General features: G+C 50.8%; 1 protein-coding gene across 3 annotated transcripts in view; it reads left to right on the top strand.

Moving 5' to 3' along the window:
* EIPR1 (EARP complex and GARP complex interacting protein 1) overlaps window positions 1-20,370 on the top strand; it is an 89,219-nt gene that overhangs the window by 9,181 nt on the left and 59,668 nt on the right. The window contains exons 1-2 of one of the 3 annotated variants that reach the window (XM_029232045.1): window positions 2,481-2,922; window positions 3,519-3,651. The exons of 1 other annotated variant lie outside the window; for it this stretch is intronic. In XM_029232045.1, the coding sequence (XP_029087878.1) occupies window positions 2,815-2,922; window positions 3,519-3,651 (241 nt within the window). In that variant the 5' untranslated portion in view covers window positions 2,481-2,814. Of the gene's footprint in view, window positions 1-2,480; window positions 2,923-3,518; window positions 3,652-20,370 lie in introns of those variants that run through there. One more of the 3 variants, XM_029232044.1, reaches the window with a different exon arrangement.

The following is a 20,370-nucleotide window of genomic DNA, read 5'->3' on the forward strand; positions in this document are numbered from 1 at the left end:
CCCCCCCCCCCCCCCCCCCCCCCCCCCCCCCCCCCCGACCCCGCCCCATCCTTCCCTCTCCTTTAATGACTACAGGAACTTATGCTCCTGTTAAGGAAGCATCAGGAAGAGCTGGGTTTCTGGTGAGGCTGGATCCAGGGCGGTTTCTGGAAGCGAGAAGGGAGGATCCTTAACTTTCCCCCGGAGGCGAGCTTTCGCTTTTTCCTTTCCAATTTTACCACACTTTTTTTTTTTTGTTTTTGAATTTTTAAGACTTTATCTTGAGTTCAATAAGAAAAGAAGCACACAGAGGGCAGCGGCCTGGAGTCACGTGCTCCAGTGATGGGTACTGTGGACATGGACAGCTTTCTCTGAGCCCTGATTCTGCGGGAAGATGAGGGGGCTTGATTAAGATCATCTTTACAGGTTTCCTAATAAGTTTTATAACTCTGGCTTCTAAATTTTTATAGTGTCATCTGTGCCCTTAGCCCTGCACTGGTAAGTCCAACTTTAAAATTTTAATAATGGTAATTCAAAACATATGACCTTGAGCTTCATTACAAGCTGTTGGAAGCATTTTCCAAGCTCAGCAATTGTGTAAAGAATTTAAAGTAACATTTACACACTACCCAGACAACCACACGTCTTCCCCACCCTCTGAGCCAACAATAAATGTTCTGTCTTTTGTGCCCCCATAATCCTTTGCACTCACTTTAATCATAGTGTTTTCTCCACTGTAGTACTTGTTTTTGTAATTGGCCTGTAACTGCATATGTTTATGCAACAGAACATTTCTGTGTACGTTGTGTGAGCTGGGCAGAGGGTGGTGCCCTGAGGACAGGCAGTTAAGTTACCGTCTCTTTCTTCCGAATCAGGAGCTGCCTGCTACTCTTGCTGCCCTGCTGCAGTGCAAAGCCTAGTGTCGGGAGGGTGGGGTATCCCGTGCCCCGACGGTGTGGCGGCTCTTAGCACAGGCTCTGGAATCCCATTTCTAACCGAATGAACCGTGATACGCCAGCTCTGTAAACCTTGGTTTCTTCCCCTGTAGTCGTGGCTAATAATGATAGGTTATCATATTATCACAGGGCTCTTTTTAGGATTAAAGGAACCAGCGTGTGTAAAATAGCTCGGTGCCTGTCGCATTTTGCATATTAGTCATTATTCTTTTGATCCCTACTTGTTTGTGGTGATGATGTCCTACCGTTCTCTCTGAGCGTACCTGGATTACAACATCTCATGAAGACGTATCCTTTGGACCCGTCCATGAGCCTGCTGTAGGTGAGGACATGGAAGAACGCTAGGACTCCAAAGCTTAATGATGAAGGTTAAGGGCCATAGTATCAGACTATCAGGTTAGGAGAGGTGGACCTGTGTGTGTGAGGGTCTTGGACTCCTCCCAACGCCCAGCCGTCTAGGGCAGAGGCTGACTTGTGTGTGCCTGAGTGGGTAAGAAATGAGCCCAGAGGAAGACCAGCTGGGATCACGTACTAGAGCCTGTTTGGACCCCACGTGCTTCTGGTCTTCACAAGAAGGAAGAGCCTTCCCCAGACGGAGCAGGTCCTCCAGAGGAGCGCAAAGTGTGGGCACAGAGGTCAGAGGTCCGGTGGAAGGACGGCTCCCAGCTAGGAGCTGCAGGTGTGCAGGGGGGCTGTGCACTCACCTGGCACCTGGGTCCACAGAGCCAGCAGAGGAGGAGCCAGAGCTCTTGTGCTCCCCCGGGTGGTGGTCCCGATGCTTCAGGGCACTGCAGAGGGAGAGCTCTGGGGAGAGGAAGAATTGTACATTTAAGTGCCTCCTTTTTAAGTGTTCATGGATTTTCTGATAAGGAGGAAACGTCAAATACTTAAGAAAAAAATTTCCTGTTCACCCTAACAACACAAAAATTCTGCCTGATTTTGTGTATTGCCTTTTAGTCTGTGTTCACATATAACTTTTAGAATGTAGAAGCTGTCCACCAGGAGTATTTCCAAACCCACTGTGAAAACTACATTGGGCTATGAGTGCTGGGAGAAACTGACTGAAAGTAGTTTTAAAGATAAAAACAACAGTCATGGTTTTTAATCTCCCTCCCCCAGAGAAGGGCGGGAGCTAGTGTGTGTGCCCCCCCACTCCGAGATCAGCCCTGCACGACCCCTTGGTCCCAGCAATCCCAGGAGCTTTGTCCCTTCACCTGCATTGTATTCTCGGGGACACTGAGGCTTGGGGTCACACAGGCTGTAAGTGGGAATGGCGGGATTTGAATTCTACTCTGAGTCCAGAGCGACCCCTTAAGGTGCCGGGGGTTGTTTTCCCCTGAGGACACTGTACAAAGCAAGCAACCGAGAAGAGAGAGGCCCTGAGCAAGTGCAGAGTGGAGATGCTTCGGGTGTCATGGAAACAGTTTTTAAAATATCATTTAATGTTTGACTGCAAAGTAGTGCATATTAATCATGAGAAATGTTAAAAATGAAAACAAACCACGAAGAAGTAAAGGAAAAGCCGCTATGATCCCACCACCCAAAGGTAACCAGTCGCTTTCTGGTTCTCTCATTCAGATGTGCTTGCTTTTTAACAGAAAGCGTGTGGTGCGTGTGTGCGGTTCTCTTACTTGTTCTTTTCCCCTTGGATACATGTTACGGACCCTCTTCCCTGGGACTAAATAGTTTTCACAGTAGAATGGATGGCTTCACAGTATTATATTACAGTCAAGTACTACAGTTTATTTGAACAATTCCCTGTCGCCAGACATTTAGGTGGCTTCTAATTTTTCATTATGACGATCAGTGCCACAGTGAACATTCTTGGATATAAATCTTTGTGCAGATTCATGATTACAAGTATAAATTTATTTTTAAAATGTTTAATTTTATTTTTTCCAGTGACTTGACTGTTGATAAGAGAGTGAACGTGGACATCATTTCCATTCCTCTAAAAATTATCCAGAAAAGCATGGTGATAGCACATGTAACTTTTCATTTAGTGGCTAAAATGTCATGTCGTTATAATCAATGTTATATGATCAGAAGCATTGACAGCTGTTGGCTTTGTTTTTAAAAAGAGGTTTAAGATGTGCTAACACGCAGCGCTTTCTCACCCCTTCCTGCCTCATTTCTTTCCAACGTGAGTTAAATTGTGCCCACTACAGAGTGGGCAGAGCAGGGCTAAGACTGGGCCTCATCAGGCAGCAGTGCCCTGCCCCGTTCTCCTCCCACAGCTGTGCAGCAGGTCTGGGACAGTCTTGGCTTGGTGGCACCATCCTGGAAGACTCTGGCCCTGGCACCAGCCATGGCCTAACCAAGCGAGGCGGGGACGCAGCTTTTGGTGTCTTGTCTCTTTAGGAGTTGATGTGGCAGGGGGCAGGGTTCTGTAGCTGCAAATCGTAACAATACTTTGTGGGGATTTCACACTTGTCTTAAGTGTATACTGTTAGTGTAGTAAGAATAACTGTTCAGTAAAGATGTGAAAGGTGCATTTGATTATTATTCCTGTAGTCACTGTGTTGCATGAAGGCATGTGGAAACTGTGTGAGGTTCTGACATTCTCTTTCCTTGTGTTTGTAGATCCACGTCATAGACTTTGATGATGAGAATAACATTATAAATAAAAATGTGCTTCTCCATCAAGCGGGTGAGATCTGGCACATTAGTGCCAGCCCTGCAGACAAGGGAGTGCTGGCCACCTGCTACAACAAGAGTGAGTATCCCTAGGGGTCTGTGTGCGCCCACTGTTGGGTCGGCCCGTGATTTATAAGATGTTCCAGTCAGGAACAAAGAAGAGAAGTTGTGATACTGTGGGTAAATGTAGATTATACTAAGCGGTTATTGTAATCCAAAGCCTAAGAATTGAAGCTGGAATCATGGCTGTTCCAGGAGCGTTGACCCCGGGGAGTGGGAGTGATGTGCCCGAGGGTCTCCACGGGTGGATGTAGCTTCCCTCATCCTTAATTAGCTGCACCCTCAGGAGGGCAGCTGGACTTGCATCTTTCTCATCACCTATCAGTACGTGTGATAGCAGGACCAGTGAATCACAGCTTCTCGGTGCACACGCGTGCTGTATGGTCACGATCCTTCATAGGCTTCTGCTCAGCCTACCGTCTGCTTTCCCGTCTCTGGGACGTTTTAGCGTTTGTGTCAGTCCAAAGTCTATGGTGCTAAACTGGCCACACGACTTCCTTAATTGTTGTTACTCTGTCGTTGTCAGTAACTAGCATTCAGATTCTGGCTTTGGGAGGAAAGGAGAAAGGAAGCACAGAGATGTGGGCTTCCACACAGAGCGTCTAGAAGCTGTTTGCTCTTGAGGAACCTTGGAATTGATTTTTCTTATAAATAGCAGTGTTTAAATTATGTCTGTTTATTGCAACATGCAACCCCCCCTGCAAGTCAGTAGAAGTCTGTACTGTGATAGATGGATGCATGTGTGTGCACATGTGCACACAAACACACACACTCTGGAATAAATGTCACAGTGGCCTTGTAAATAACTACAGAGAATTGGATTAACTCACAACTTAACGTTTATAAATGCAGGTGAGAAAACCTCCCTCCACACCTTTTTTTTCTCCTGCTGAGGAGGGAGGGTGAATAAAGCAGCATTAAATCCTCTTGCACAGCCCAAGTAGGTACTACTTGCAGGCAAAAAACTTCTTGCAGAGTTATGTTCTCTGTCTTGAAAAATGATAGTGAATTTGCTGTAGGTTAAAGTAAACTAGACATTCAAACTCCTTTTCCAAGCAAGCCACACACCCATCTATCCTAGCTTATGTCTCTGTCATTGGAGGAGCAAGTGACAGATGTAGCTTGTTCCAGATTATTGATAGGGATCTATAACTGCTGTCAATCTGACTTTAGCCATCACCTGGATTTTTGTGAAAATATGTTCTCAGAGTCCAGGTGCTGGCAGGGAAGCTGTATTAGTAGTAAACTCTTTTGGAACTTATTCTACGTGGATGAAGATTAAAAAAAACACTGTAGCTTTTCTTTCTGATAATTTTACAAGAAAATGCATCACCGTGGAAGCAGAACGAGGGCACGTGGGTGGGTGAGGCTGGCTCCGTGGGGCCGTGCGGCCCAGGGCCGCGGTGAGTGTGCACGGCGCCAAGCAGATGGTTGGGCGGACATGGGACGTGGCCCCTTTTGGAAGCTCACTCACACAGCTGTGTGTAATCACTGCTCAGAAAACAGTTACGGATGGAATCGGCTGATTTAAACTGAATTGAAAGGCTGGTCTCTGGGATTTCAAAAGATGTGTTGAGTTTCTTTGGAATGAGGGTGCTGAGATGTCCGAGCAAATGAGCAGGAGACCCAGGCCCAGATGCCACGGATGCTGAGTTAATCTCAGTGTTTGTGCCCTAAGTGGGGAGAGCGCCGGAGACCAGGAGGTGAATGTGACCCCTCCGTGAGAACCTCTCTGTAGCTCACGTGTAGTTAGTGAGGCCCAAGGCCACGGGACTGAACAACTGGAAAGGGCACTAGATGCTGACGGTCCAGTGATTTCTGCCAGATCGTCCCCAGTTATTTTCCAGCATTTCCCTGTTCAGGTGGGGGTGGGACAGCGGTGAGGAGAGGTGGCCCCACCAGAGATGGGCAGTGGGCCCTGCTTCCCAGCCGCTTCCCAGCTCTCCATCCTGGCCGCCCTGGTAGCATCTGGCGATTTCGCCTGTAAAATGGGTGCAGTTCGACCCACGCCATTATTTGGAAGCAAGGAGCGAGGAGGGCTCAGGCTGGGTGTGTGAGGGTTTGGGGGGCCCCGGCAGCCCGGGTCTTCACGGGCGCCCGGCCTGGTCCTGCTGAGTTTCTCCGGGAGCGGTGGTGGCCCCGGCCTGGCACAGCCCGCAGGGTCCCTCAGGAGCACCTCAGCCCTGATGCCCCTCCAGCCGTCCCACCACCACGGGAGCTCCTGAGTTTGAGGCACAGAACCTTCAGGGGTAGGCGCTGGGGTGCTCGAGGCCACAGGATCAATGTGCTCTCTCCTGAGCGTACCGAAACCGTCATTTATAGCCTCCAGTGGGTGTCGTGGTTCTGAGGGGAATGCAGACTCGCCTGCATCTCATGACCACCCGAGACGTGCGGGGACCTTTCGGACAGCACCCTGATCCCTTTAGGCAGACGCGGGCCAGTCTGCAGGTTTCCGTGCAGGTTGGACCCTCTGCCTGGCTTAGGCATGGCCTGGGGAGGACGAGGCGGGGCCTTTGTTCTAAGTGGACGGAGGCTCCTAGTGTAGCAGAAAAGACTTGGCAGTGACACGACCCTTCCCCGGCACCCCTCCGGCGGGCAGCCTCCCAGGTCCTGGCACCGTCTCCTGCCTTCACCTCCCTGGCCAAGTCCAAAGGCCCCGGACGGATGGGCTGGTGTTCCTGTCCTTAGACAGCCTCCTCTCACCTCGGCCTCGCCCTCTAGTTGGAGGATCCCTGCCTCTGTCCCCGCCTGACCTGTGGAATGAGCCACGGCGGGGCCCTAGGCCCCAATGGGGTCCTCTGAGGGGCCGGGTTGGGGCATCAGGGGAGCCCAGCTGGTCCCAGTGCCCTGGCTGGTGCAGTGAGCCGTTTCTTAGGCCTGGCCCTTCATCTCTGGCTCTGTGCCGTGCCCATGTGGGACGGTTCCGACGGCGGGAGGGAGGCGCGCCCTCTGATCACTCTGAGAGCTTGTCTGTGGCCTTCAGTGGCGGGGGCTCCTCCTCCTTTTAAACACCGAGCGGAGCCGAGGTATAGCTTCGCCTGCCCGCCAGTTCCTGGGTCCCCAGAAGGAGCCAGAGGCCGTGCGGGCTTTAGTGGTCTTGGTTTTCTGTTTTTGCTTTTGTTTTTTATTGGAGTATAGTTGATTTACAAAGTTGTGTTAGTTTCTGGTATGCAGCAAAATGCTTCAGTTATCCACATCTATCTATCTATCTATTCTTTTACATATTCTTTCCCATTATGGTTCATTGCAGGGTATGGAATACAGTTCCCTGTGCTATACAGCAGGTCCTTGTTGTTTATCTATTTTATATATAGTAGTGTGTATATGTTAATCCCGAACTCCTAATTTGTGTCCCCCACACCTTTTCCCCTGTGGTAACCATAAGTTTTTTCCTGTGTCTGTGAGTCTATTTCTGTTTTGTAAATAAGTTCATTTGTATCATATTTTAGATTCCACATGTAAGTGATAGCATATGGTATTTGTTTTTCTCTGTCTGACTTACGTCACTTAGTATGATAATCTCTAGGTCCATCCGTGTTGCTGCAAATGGCATGATTTCATTCTTTTTATGGGTGCGTAGTATTCCATTGTATATATGTACCACATCTTCTTTACCCATTCATCTGTCAGTGGACACTTAGGTTGCTTCCATGTCTTTGGCTGTTGTAAATAGTGCTGCTATGAACATAGGGGTGCATGTATCTTTTCGAATTAGAGTTTTTTCCAGATGTGGCCAGGAGTGGGATTGCTGGATCATATGGTTCCTTAGTTTTTTAAGGAGCCTCCATTCTGTTCTCCATAGTGGCTGCACCACTTTCCATTCCCACGAACAGTGCAGGAGGGCTCCCTTTTCTCCACACCGTCTCCAGCATTTGTTATTTCAAGACTTTTCAATGATGGCTATTCTGACTGGTGTAAGGTGGTACCTCATTGCAATTTTGATTTGCATTTTTCTAATAATTAGTGATTTTGAGCATCTTTTCATGTGCCTATTGGCCATCTGAATGTCTTCTTTGGAGAAATATCTATTTAGAACCTCTGCCTGTTTTTTTTTTTTTTTTTTTCCTGTACGCGGGCCTCTCACTGCTGTGGCCTCTCCAGTTGTGGAGCACAGGCTCCGGACACGCAGGCTCAGCAGCCACGGCTCACAGGCCCAGCCGCTCCGTGGCATGTGGGATCCTCCCGGACCGGGGCACGAACCCGTGTCCCCTGCATTGGCAGGCAGACTCTCAACCACTGCGCCACCAGGGAAGCCCCTCTGCCCGTTTTTTGATTGGGTTGTTTATTGTTTTGATATTGAGTTGTATGAGCTCTTTGTATATTTTGGAAATTAAGCCTTTGTCGGTCTCATTGTTTGCAAATATTTTCTCCCATTCCATAGGTTGTCATTTTGTTTTGTTTATGGTTTCCTTTGCTGTGTAAAAGCTTATGTTTGATTAGGTCCCATTTCTTTACTTTGCTTTTATTTCTGTTGCCTTGGGAGACTGTAACAGTTTTGGTTTTAATGGATTTTGCCACTTTGGGTTTATAGAGTTGGTTTGGTGAGTGACGACTTGCATTTAAGCTCATGACAGTCATTACAGCAGAACCGTCCCTGCTCCATCAGCAGCCATGAGACTGGCAGTAGCTGCAGTGTGCGTTGCTGGCAGTGGGTGTCAGACACTGTTTAAACACTTGGAGGAGCACCTGCTCATCAAGTTCGCATTTTATTGATGAAGAAACTGAGGCATCGGAAGGCTGAGTGACTTTCTCAAGGTCATGCGTCTGGTGGGGTCAGAGTTGGGATTTGAGCGTTGGATTCTGGTTCCAGGCGGTGCCCTTGACTGCCAGACAGCGCCTTTTCAGTCGGAGTTCCACACATGAGAGGGCTGTTTAGAGCCTGCTGATCCATTCTTAGGCCACACCAATGTAGTACAAGTTTCTGGCTTTAGACATTCACTCCCATTTCATATTTTTAAATCATTATTTCTTGGAGTTTCTGTTGTGCTTAAGACATTGCAGTACGAGCTGAGGGTGGGAAGATGTGAGACTGAGTACCGGGCTCCGAGAGCCACAGCACATCCCACAGGGCAGGTGCAAGACGACACTGATGGCAGCCCGTTCAGTGGGCGCAGCTGGAAAACCGCGTCGGGGTCCTGTCCTCGAATGCGTAGTCAGAAGTCTGTGCCGGTCCTGCAGCCAGGGCACCATGGAGGGCAGGGGGAGGGGGGAGGGGAACCGTGGCAGATTCAGAGCCCGACCCCGGCCTGGTCCCACCGTGAGCTGCCCTGCGGCCGGTCTTTGGCCGTCTCCCATAAGTGAGGGTGGGATTCACTGCCGGCTCCCCTGTCAATAATTGCCTGTGAGAACAGTTAAGTTTTAAGAGGAATCAGTATCCTTTGGGCTTGTATGATGACTCCCCAAAATACGGCCCAGGATGACATGGTGGGGCTCTGTTGAGAGGTACGTTAGTGAGTGTGGCTTCTGTCCACCATGTCCCTCGGGTCCCCGCTCGCGTGTCACCGTTCCCATCCTCCCAGACTCCATGGGTCACCCGAGCAGTGAGGTGCTAAGAGTCCCTCTAGCTGCCCGTCTAGGGGTCTCCGGTAGCAGCAGATCGGAATGCGGTTGTTTCTCTTTACAGCTGCAGTTTCCCATTGATCTTTGCGTCAAATAAGAAAATAGCATTTTTTGAGTTTAAATGGTTACTTTGTGAAAATAAGCAAAGGGAGGAAGTAGGTTTTCCCGGGAAAAGAATGATTTAAGGCCCCTCCTTATGAAACCATAATTCTGAGATAAAATGGTTGAGGTTTTTAAGAAGAATGGCGTCCCCGAGGAGCAGGGAGAGAAACTAGAGTCCACGACACTGTCGCCTGCTCTGCTGAGTAGAGGAGGCCCGGGAAGGACCTGCCCCACACACCACCTGGTCTTTCCCCAGCACGCGGGCTGCGTGCCCCCAGCTGACACCGACTTTGTGTTTTCTGTGCAGATGTGGGAAGACTGACGCCTTCTTTCAGGGTGTAGGTGCTCAGCTAGGCAAGGGGAGAGGTAAGTTTTCTTATGATCCTGGTGCCGAGGAAGAGTGTGTTGAAAAGAAAGAGGTCAGGACATTCTCCGGGGGGAGCAGTCTCTTTGGGGAGCCCCGAGGAGCCCTGCGCCGGGTCGGCCCCTGGCCCTGCAGACATGGGAGGTCCCGGCAGTGTCAGCTCGTCTTTCCTTCTCACACCAGGCCAAGAAGAATGGGCTTGGAAATGGAAATAGTTTGTACTCCATTTAACGCTTATAGATTTTGTGGGCTCTCGTTTTTTGTGACTAACAAAAATAGAACTGACGGGCCTCTCTTCGCTGGGATAGCTGTGCGCTGACCAGCGTCAGATGAAGGTGATCTCACTGGGGCTGGGAGCCCGGTGGGTCTGCAGTTGAATGTGTGCCGTGCGTGCGGGATGCGTGTGCTGCATGAATGTGAGGGTGTGTATTTCATCACACCCTCTTCGGTCTGGGGTTCAGGTGGATGTACTTCACTGGGGTCACTTTGTCTGGTGAGCGATGGGAAACCAGCCACGTGGAATGTTGACCACAGAGGCTGTTGGTTGTGATTTTGGGGTCAAGTTACTGTTTCGTTCCAGTGCTGTTTCCTTCAGGGTATGGACGTGATGAACTCTTTTTTGCCAAAAACTGTGCATGTCGTTGCTGCCTGTTCCCATGAACAGCTTACCTGTTAGTGATGAGTATGAGGTGGCCTGGCAAAGAGAAGCACCCTCTACCCACCTCCGGCTCATGTGCCACTTGCCTTCCCGCGAAGAGGAAGCAAAGCTTCTGGACGGCCTGGACTGCGGGGTGCAGGGGTGAGGTGCAGCCCATCAGAGGGCCTGGCCAGCATCGGGTGTGTGGGGAGTGGGCTCGCCCAGAAGACTGGGCTTGAGGCCCCTGCTTCACGGCTCACGGCGCTTACTGGGAAGCCGTGCACTGACGGTGGCTCTCACCATCACTGTTACCATCCTGTTTTACCCATGAGGAAATGTGCTGGTGATGTTGACCGTGACACCTGCCATTTAATGCTAAGCTGCTGGGCACTGGCCCCAGCGTTATGTGAACTATCTGGTTTTCTGCTATTAGAATTTCTCCCAGTTTATTGAGATATAGTTGACATAGAACATCGTGTTAGTGTCAGGTGTACAGTGTAACGATTTGATACCCGTACGGTTAAATGCTCTTGGCGACTTTCAAATATACAACACAGTATTGTTAACTATAGTTGCTGTCCCGTACATTACCTGCCCAGGACCCATTTATCTTGCAACTTGGGGTTTGTACCTTTTGACCCTCTTCACCCAATTCTCCCACCCACACCCCCACCTCTGGCGACCACCCATCTGTTCTCTGTATCTGTGAGCTTGTTCTTTTTTTTTTCCAGGTCCCACATACGTGTGGGATCTTTCTCCACTGGGCTCATTTCACTTAGCGTGGTGCCCTCCAGGTGCATCCACGGTGTCGCTGATGAGAAAGTCCTTTCCACAGCTGAATCATACTCCACTGTGTGTACTCACCACATCCCCTTTGTGCATTCACCCATCGGTGGGTACTTGGGTTGCTTCTGCGTCCTGGCTATTGTGGGTAACTCTGCAGTGAGCATGGGGTGCACCAGCTATCTAGTTTTTAGTTTAATCCTGTTTTATGTGCACTTTCCCAGCGAGGACTTTGTTGCAGTGATTTACAGGCTGGTGGTCCTATTAGCAGTGGAGCCGGGATTTGAATCTGTGCAGCTCGGCTCCAGAGCACCTGACCCACAGGGCTTCAGGCTTCAAGGATGTTGTTTCTGGGCAAGGATTTCACAAACATTCCTTGTTATAAAGATGTTTTCTTCCTGTTGGTTTTTGTCATAAAGAATAGAGATGTAATGGCCCCCACTTTTGAGTGATGTTTGTAATAATGTTCAAATATTGGGGTTTAGAGGCCAATGAGGTCACAGATCGTAACACAGGCCCCCGTTATCTCTTTAGAAGTAGATTGTATTTTATAGACCCAGTATTCAGTTGCTCGTCCCAATGTCCCAAACCCGCTGCTCTTATTCCTCTAGGCACTGAGTTGTGTGACACGTGCCACATGCCCAGAATCTGTTTTGGCTTCTGAGTTTTGGATAGCAGGTGAGGAGCGTTCTGACTGCTGGGGGTGCATCTGAGCCTTGCTGAATTCATCAGGCTCCTGATTGTGGGTACTGAGGGCTTGGGCAGTGAGAGTTCAGACCACAAGGGCCGCCTGCATTGTTCTCATGCAGTCATCTGATAGAAGTTAGATGGAGTTCCAGAATGGAGGGGAAGTTTCTGATTAGCTTCTTGTTTTGGAATCAGAATCCTGGATTGTTTCTTACACTCCCGACTGACCTCTTTGGATCCCATCTGTATTGTTTCTCTGTCCTCACTGACTTTCTGTAGCACCTCCAAATTTAGTATCATCTGGAAATTTAATTAATGTGCTGTTTACTGCTCCTTCCAGGTCACTCATGAAGATGTTAGATAAGACGTGGTCCCCAGGGCTCCCCACCGGACACCTCCTCACAGCTTCACACTCTGTCCTTTATCAGTGCACTTTGTTTATGGTCCTTTCTCCAGGTTTCAGGCCACGAGGGGGTGCTTAGACAAAGCCCGGTTTGAATTAATTTTTCCAGTAAGACTGTAAAAAACACTGTGCCAGATTCCTCCCTCAACTCCAGATGTGTTGTTGGCTGCGTTCTTCCACGGCCTGGCGGTCTGCTCTGTGCCCTTGGCCCCCGCCCTCTCCCCCTGCCCGGCTCTCCCCGGAGATGCAGGGAAGGGCCCGCCAGCTGCCCGGCTTTGTGAGGCCGGGACCCCGTCTCGAGGTGGTTCCTTCCACAGTGCTGTGCCCGGGCCACTGTCTCCGTCTGCCCTGGTCTCCGCGACAAACCCCACAGACGGTGCTGTGAACAATAGAAATGTATCCGTTACAGCTCTGGGCTGCGGTCTGAGATCCAGGAGTCGAGGGCTGGTTCCTCCGAGGCCCCTCCTCTTGGCTTCTCCCTGGTTCCGTGTGTGATCATGTGATCGTCCCTCTGGGTTTGGCTGTGTCCTGAGCCCCTTTTCTTATGTGGATGCTGGTCCTGTCGGGTCCGGGCCCCACCCTAATGACCTTATCTAACCTTAATCACTTCTTTCAAGGCCGTGTCTGCCAATATAGTCACATTCTGAGGTGCTGGGGTTAGGGCTTCAGCATGTGAGTTTTGGGGGACACAGTTCAGCCTGTAAGAGCTGTGGATTCTTTGATTCGTTGATTTATGTGAGAGGTTTGGGGAGGGGGTTCTATCCTGATTAGGTTCACAGACCGAGGGGTGAGTAACCAGCCTCCATCACTCTGCACGTTCCTGGTGTTTCAGGAGTAGATCCACCCATCAGGCCGGACAGTAGGCCTCCCTACTGTCTAGATTTTGACTAGAGGTGAGACCTTGAAGGCCTGCCATCTATTTTAAGGAGGCATTTTCTCTGACTTGCTCATGTTGAGGCTGTTTGAGATGTGGCTGGGAGGGGTGTGGCCAGGGAGGGCGTGGCCTCGAGGGCCGTGGACGGGAGGTGTGGCGGCAGGCGCTGTGCACGCGTCTGTGGACAACTGGGCTGGGGTGGTGACGCCGCTTGTGCGCTGGGTCCCCAGGAAGAGAAGGATTTCCTGGGTGGAAGGCTTTTCAGGCTGGTGCTGGGTGTGGGGAGCAGCCACTGGAAGGGCAGGTCGGAGTGACGCACCCGAGCCCCACAGCCAGGGGGGTTTTGGGGTCAGATCTGCATTTTCACGAGACCCCTGAGGGACGGGAGGGGACGGAGAAGGGGGCCGTGACACTGAGGGCCGCGGGAGGCCCTGCTCCTGCTTCTTTGTCAGCGTCATTCATGTCACTGTGTGGTTCTGTGACTTGCCAGACATAAAACCCTGTGAAAATAGTCTTTAAAAAAAGGTGCAAGTACCCTGAAATGAGAAAAGCCTTCTTGATATGCTGGTGAAATTTCAGGAAGACCAACACAGCCTCTTTAAAAATAAAAAAAAAGAAATAAAGGTTAACCCAAGATGGAGAACAAAGGTAGAAAGACGCGCATGGGGTGATGAGTTCGGGATTTTAGAAGCCTTCCATGTAATTGGCGGCCAGGTTCACTCATCCCGAGACCCCGTGGAGGAAGGGCTGGGTGACTGGCAGCTGGTATTACCGGCAGCGGAATCAATCTCGCTCCCCCGCGCTCGGGAGAGAGCATCCCACATTAGGACGGGATGAATTTTTCAGCAGAGGAAGGTGAAATGTCAGGAAGACTGTAGATCACGCCAGCGCAGGGTCTTTGGGAAATTAGAACAGTGAAAGGCTGACAGGGTGGCGGTGATGAAATACGGCTGCCGCATCCACCCTGCTCTCCTGGTGAGTGAGCTGAGGAGGGATGGACAGACGGACGGCAGCCGCGCCTTCCAGGGCCCAGCATCTCAGGCCCATCGCCAGGCCTGCAGTTCAGAGACGGCCCAAGCTATTGCTGTGACTGTGTGTGTGTGTGTGTGTGTGTGTGTGTGTAGGGGGTGGGAGTGGGAGAAAGCCCCAGGAGCCCCGTGGCGCCTGCTGACGAAGACCCCAGGGTAAGGGTGAAGGTCAGACTCTGACGATGACCTCTTCTTGGCCTCACCCTCCCTCCCCACCCCCCAGGAGTCCACTATCTCCTGTCTCTTCCTGTCCAGGCCCCAGCTTGGGCCTTCAGTTCTCACCTTGACGGCTGTAATTTGACTCCCATAACTGATTTTTCTAAAGCACAGTTGCAGGCTCTCAGCTCTTGCTTCTCAGAAGCTAGCAGTGCTTTCCGCGAGCTGTGCGGCCAGCCCAGAGCATCACCTTTCAGTCGGGGCCCTGGGACCCTGTCCTGGCCCTCCCGTTTATCCCCCTTGTCCTGGAGCACTTAGGGGCCCTCTCTGGGCCACTGTCTGCACCTGTGAAGTGGGGGTGTAATTATGGGATCGCGATGCCATGTAAAGGGCCGTCCCACCTGTCCCACGTCCTCTGTGAGCTTGCCCCAAACTGTCCTCCTGTCCCACTGCACGGTCCAGCGCCAGGGCTCCACTCACGCCCCGTCCACCTGTACTTTTCCAGTTCTCTGGCTGGTCTCCATGCTGATCTCTCCGCCTCAAGCATCCTTCCTCCAAATCTCTGCCCGTCACAGTCCATCTCATCCCGAGCCAGCCTGTCCCCCCCACCACGGTGCGCTGGGCTGTGTGTTGGGAAAGGGCTGAGGCGAGGTCCCCGTGGGTGGTGACTCCTGGGTGCGGGGATGCACAGGAGACCTGTGGAGGGGGCACAGAACCGTGCATGGGAGTGTGCCTGTGATTTTAAAATAAACATGCGTTATTGCTTCCAGAAACGAATATGCAAGTGCATGAATCATCCTTGGTTCCAGAGTGAAACCTCCCTCATTCCACGGGAGGCTTTAAGGACGGCACATGCCGCTGGGTGTGAGTGTATAGCAGAAACAGGGCCCACAGAACTCCGTATCTTTCCAGTGGCCCCTGGGCTCTGGTGAGACAGGGCAGGCAGGTGAGGCTGGAGGTGATGAGACCCAAGGTACCAGGGAGACCCCACGGGCACCAGGGCTTTTCCACCATCCGTCCTGAGAGCTCAACCTGTCGCCATTAGCAGGCCTTTCCTTGGATTATGGAGGCAGGCATCCTGGCAAGGGGTCACCTGGGAACGGATCTGTGTGCCTGGTCCCACCTGCCCAGAGCTGTGGTCAGTGGGTGCCTTGGTGGGGTCGGCTGTCAGTTCATCCTCAGCTAGTGCTTCCGGGGAGGGCGATGGAAGCGGGGCTGCCGGGAAGGTGGGGGGCTGTCCACATGCCCCCGGTCTCTGCTGTGGCTTGGCTGGTCCTGCCCGGCCCTCCGCCTGCCCAAGCCCTTCTTGTCCCTCTGTTCCTTCAACACGCATGTCTTACGGCCCCTGGTTTTAGGCACGGCTCTGGCCATTAAGGATCTGAAGATGGATGGGGTGTGGACCCAGCCTTCAAGGGGATTAGTCAGTAGGGACTTCCCTGGTGGTCCAGTAGTTGAGACTCTGCGCTTCCACTGCAGGGCGCATGGGTTCGATACCCGGCTGGGGAGCTAAGATGCCTCATGCCGCACGGTGCAGCCCAAAAAAAAGAAATAGAAAACAAAAGGGGATTGGTCAGTAAAGGAGAGAGAACCCCGAAGCAACGGCCAGAATACGAGGAGGAGGTGGTGGACTAGGGTCTGACGGGGGTCACGGGGTGGTGGGGCCTTCACCCGGAGGTGCCCTGCCTGCCCTTCTGCCCCTGTGTCTGCCCGAGGGAGAGTCGGGGTCCTGGAGGCTGCTTCCCGTGGGGCCCGGAGGGGTGGGCTGAGCGGAGCGACGGATGCAGCAGACGCGGCACCTGCCTCTCCATCAGTTGACTTGTGTGTCTGCCGTGCGGCTGGGCTTGTGACTCGCGGACCCTTAGTGCTCTGAGGGGCGCTTTCTGCCCCTTGGACGTGAGGCTGCCTCATGGGGTGCAACTGGCTGGGCCCATCGTGTCCGGTTCCTGGCCTTGGTGCCGGGACTCGATTGTCATGGTCCTTCTTCCTGAGATCCTGTGGTTCCCTCCACCTTAATCTGGGCCTCACCTATAATCTGGGGATAAAACTTCAAGTTTAATAGTGCGTTACAGATATGCACTGAAAAAGGTGAGCACGCCCTGAATGGCAGAAGTTAGCACTTGGGAGGATCATGGGAAGCGGGGGTTGGAATCTCACAAAGTGTATCCTCAGGGGGTTCCTGAAAAGGCCCATAAGTGGTCCAGAAAGTGAACTGGAAAGAAGCCTCCCCGCTCAGTCGGGACGTGGCCTGACTGCGGGTTTCTCTTCTGTGAACTCAGTTCTATGCCACAGCCGCCTGAATGTCAGTGCCACCTTAGCCTCTGTCCCCGATGCCTGGTGGCCTTGGAGGGCCTGTGGAAGTCCCCGCAGAGGCCCCAGCTCTTTTCATGGAGGCAAGACCCGGAGGGCCTGGGGACTCGTCTTCGGGGTCGGAGGAGGAGCGGCTGTGCCTTGCAGCCCGAGCAGGGCGCTCGCTCTCGGGCCAGTCGGTGGGAGCTGCAGGGCGAGGAGTCACAGCGGCTGTCGGACCAGAAACCGCGTGGACACCCCTGAAGAAGTCAGGTGTCTGTCCCTGGGGGTGTCCGGTGGACACTGGTGACCGCACACACCCACGCTACAGGGGTCCCGGGTCTGGCGGATGACCGGACCTCGTGGTCCTTCAGTTCCTGTCCAGCCCTGCAGCTCTGCGAGTTCCACGTCGTGCCATCCCCTGGGCGTGACGGAGGGTGATGGTTTGGGAGGCGCGTCTACCCTGTCCTGAGGCTGGAAGAAAGAGGTGAAACGTAGAGAGTGTCAGGTGGTTTCTGGATCTCAAATACTCAACTGCCTCCTGTGCTCAAGGTGTGAACAAAAGCAGGTCCTTGGCCTCCTGGGATTATCTGTAGCTAACCACCCACAAAACAAAACTAAACAGTGTCTGTCACTAATTTCTAAAAATCTCTTTTTAAGATGTTAAAACAAGTCATTTCCAGGTCCCAAAATTGTGGAAAGCGTGTTGAATTGGCCAAATTCAGTAACTCATGCCTTTGGTAACTGACCTATGTCAGAATTGCCAAGTTGCTGTCATAGGAAATTTATGACACTGAAGAATTTAGGGTCCCTGCATGAGTTTTCCATTTGCTTTTGAAAGAAGAATCAATAAAGAATCTTACTTTATTATCTTATTGTTTTATGGGACCTGATCCTAGATGGAATGGCACCAGGATAAGAACTGTATGGATTTCCAAAATCTATGCACGTTTTCTGTAAAACTCTATGTAAATTTCAGATCCCAGATTATTCATCCAATAGGGAAGAGTTTTTCTGTATCTAAAAGAATTTTTCTGTATCTAAAAGATACAGAATTAGTAATTAGTGTATTTTTGAAAATCATAGATTCTTTTTGAAAATCAGACTAATCTGAGAGTGTATAAGACAAGACCAAGGAGAATAAAATCCTTTGCTTCTCCTGGTCTATCAGCAATTAAAGCACAGAAGGCCAAGAGCCTCTCCCTGTGTGACCTGACGCTTGTGCAGTGCCATGCAGCTTCCAAAGCACTTCTCACGCTATTTCAGCTGATACTTCTGGTGGTCTTCTGGTGTAGACATCGTCATAGAACCAGATTTATAGGTAAGAAAGTTGAGAGGAATTCATTTGCTCAGGGTCTTGTAGATAACTCTATCACAATCAAGTTTCCAAGAGAAATCTGCTTTCCCCCCTGATTATTTCCCCCACTGTATAGAAAACGAGACTGATTTATTTGAAAAAGAAATCTGATGCTTTGTGGGGGGAAGGAATGATGAAACATTTAGTAGTGTACCAAAGTTTAATAGATAAAAATAAATTTTAAATATTTATATACTTATGAGAGGCATCGTACCCAAGTGCCAGTGTACCCTACAGATTTTTTTATGTGTTCTATGTAATGTAGTACAAAGTTACTCTAAAGTTCAGATTAATTTATTATTTTAAAATTATCAAGACTTTAAAAAACGTTTGAGGACTTACTGGTATTTTTCCTCTTCCTAACAAAAACATTAAGAAGGATTTCTACAATATCCTATTCTTTGGAAACTGTTTGTGTTCTTCACATAACAAACACCTATTTGCTATCGTCAGTCTTCAGTGGCCCCTGAACCTCTGTTCTCTGACCTGGCTCTGAACTAACAATGTACTTCTAAGCTCGTCCCTGTTCTCCGACAGAACATGGTGGTCTGCTGCTTGACGCCTGCCCTCAGTGGATGCTATTACCTGTGTGCATAGGGTGGTGGCTGGGTCCCCCCCGCCCCCGGTCCCCAGGGGGCTGTGCTAAAGACAGAATATTCTAGAGCTTCCCTGACCTCCCAGCGCAGTCCAGTTCAAGGGAGCAGACTTTTCCAAAGATGTGTCTGTATCGATGCTTTCTTTGATCCTCTCCTGGTTTGCCTCCACCATTTCCGTCACAGTTCCCCTCCAGCTAAAAAGCAGGATGGGTGATATGGAGACAAGGAGGGAGGTGTGAGCGGATAAATTTCATCTGCGCGCCCAAGGGAGGTGTCTGTCCTGGGCCTGGGCAGGCACCGGCCACGGGGAAGCCCCTCCCTGTAGTTTTGGAGGTGAGTTGTTTTGTAGACGGTATATATAGTTGGGGGGTGTGTGTGTGCGGCTTATTCATTCTGCCGATCTTTTAATTGATGTGTTTAGACCATTTAATTTACTGGTGTGTTAGGGCTGAAGCAGGCCGTTTATTATGTTTTCTGTTTCTTTGTTTCTCATTGCTCTGTTTCATTTTCTTACCTTCCTGTGGGTTACTTGAACATTTTGTAAAATCCCATCTTGATTTATTTATGATGTTTTGAATCTACTGCTGTGTATTGTTTTCTTGGTGTTTACTTTAGATACTACACCTCACATACATAACTTGTCAAGTCTTCTTCCAGAGAAGTACAGAAACCTTCTATGCAGAAAGGAGAAAGCTTCTTTGCCCTCCCCACTTAAAAAACATAATCTTAAGGTTTGCTCTACATACATTGACATCAGATGTGTTATTTTCTATATATGTATATATTTTTATGTTTGGTTTTTGTTTTTCTTTTAGTTAAAAAATATAAATTTATTTTCTCGCATTGTCCGCCCTCTGAGCCACTTTACCTTCAGTGCCACCTGCCCTCATGCTCTGGGGCTGCTTTAGCCATTCGGGTCGGCGTCGCTGCCTCTGCGCTTGGGGACATTTCCTTACGGCAGAGTTACAGAGTTAGAAAAACCGGAAAAGTATGGCAATTCAGAAAGTCTTCATTTTAAACCATGATACTGTTTCTGCAAATCGGATTTGAATGATGGGGTTTTATGATAATTATTCTCCGTTATTCAATACAATGTAATTACATAAGATTAAAAAAATCTTCCATTTAAAAACAAGCAATAACTATTTAGTTGGGTCTCGTACTTGCCTCGTGTTTCCGTCTTGGCTAAATCACACCATTCCGAACCAGAAGGAAAGCCATGTCCGGCAATGGGATGGTGGGCTTGGACAGCAGAGGGCGAAGCTCTTCCGGGATCCCGACCGTGGTTTGCATCACTTGTCTTACATTGTTTCCCTTGTGCTGGGGACAGAACACTCAGAAATCAAGGCAGGGACCCCTGACTTATTTGGGGCCGCTCATCATCTTTTGAATGGTTTTCCTGCATTTGGGGGAGATTCCTAGGTGATTGTCCCATTTCCCTTATGGAAATAACCAAGTTTCCAGTGTCCCTTGGGGCAGGGACCCAGCAGGTGACCCAGGCTCCTCGGGTCAAGGTGGCCATGTCGGAGGACAGCGGGGGCTCCCACTGTCGCCGGTGTGGGGCTGCAGAGCCGTCAGCTGGGGGCTGGGGGTCGGCGGCAGCAGTGCTGTGGCCTCCAGGTGGGAGCAGGTCCCGGCCTGGTGTGGGCCGGCCTCCGCGATGCTCGATGCTTGGGTGACTGTGGTGGCTCCCGCTGGGCCGGTCCTGGGTGTGGTTTCCAGCATCGCCCAGACGAGGGCCTGGTTCTCCGTCACGACCGACGACGCGCCCTCTTGTTCATCTCTTCTTTCAATCAGCAGGGTTGGCTTGGTGGGCGCAACCGGAGTCTGACAGATGTGCTGTGTCGGAGGCGGGAGGCCCCACCCCGGGGGTGGTGACGTCAGCCGGTGGTGACAGTGACCGCTT

The sequence above is a fragment of the Monodon monoceros genome, unplaced genomic scaffold (genome assembly GCF_005190385.1).
Source record: "Monodon monoceros isolate NGI ecotype Baffin Bay Population unplaced genomic scaffold, NGI_Narwhal_1 Super_Scaffold_19, whole genome shotgun sequence".
Lineage (NCBI taxonomy): Eukaryota > Metazoa > Chordata > Mammalia > Artiodactyla > Monodontidae > Monodon > Monodon monoceros.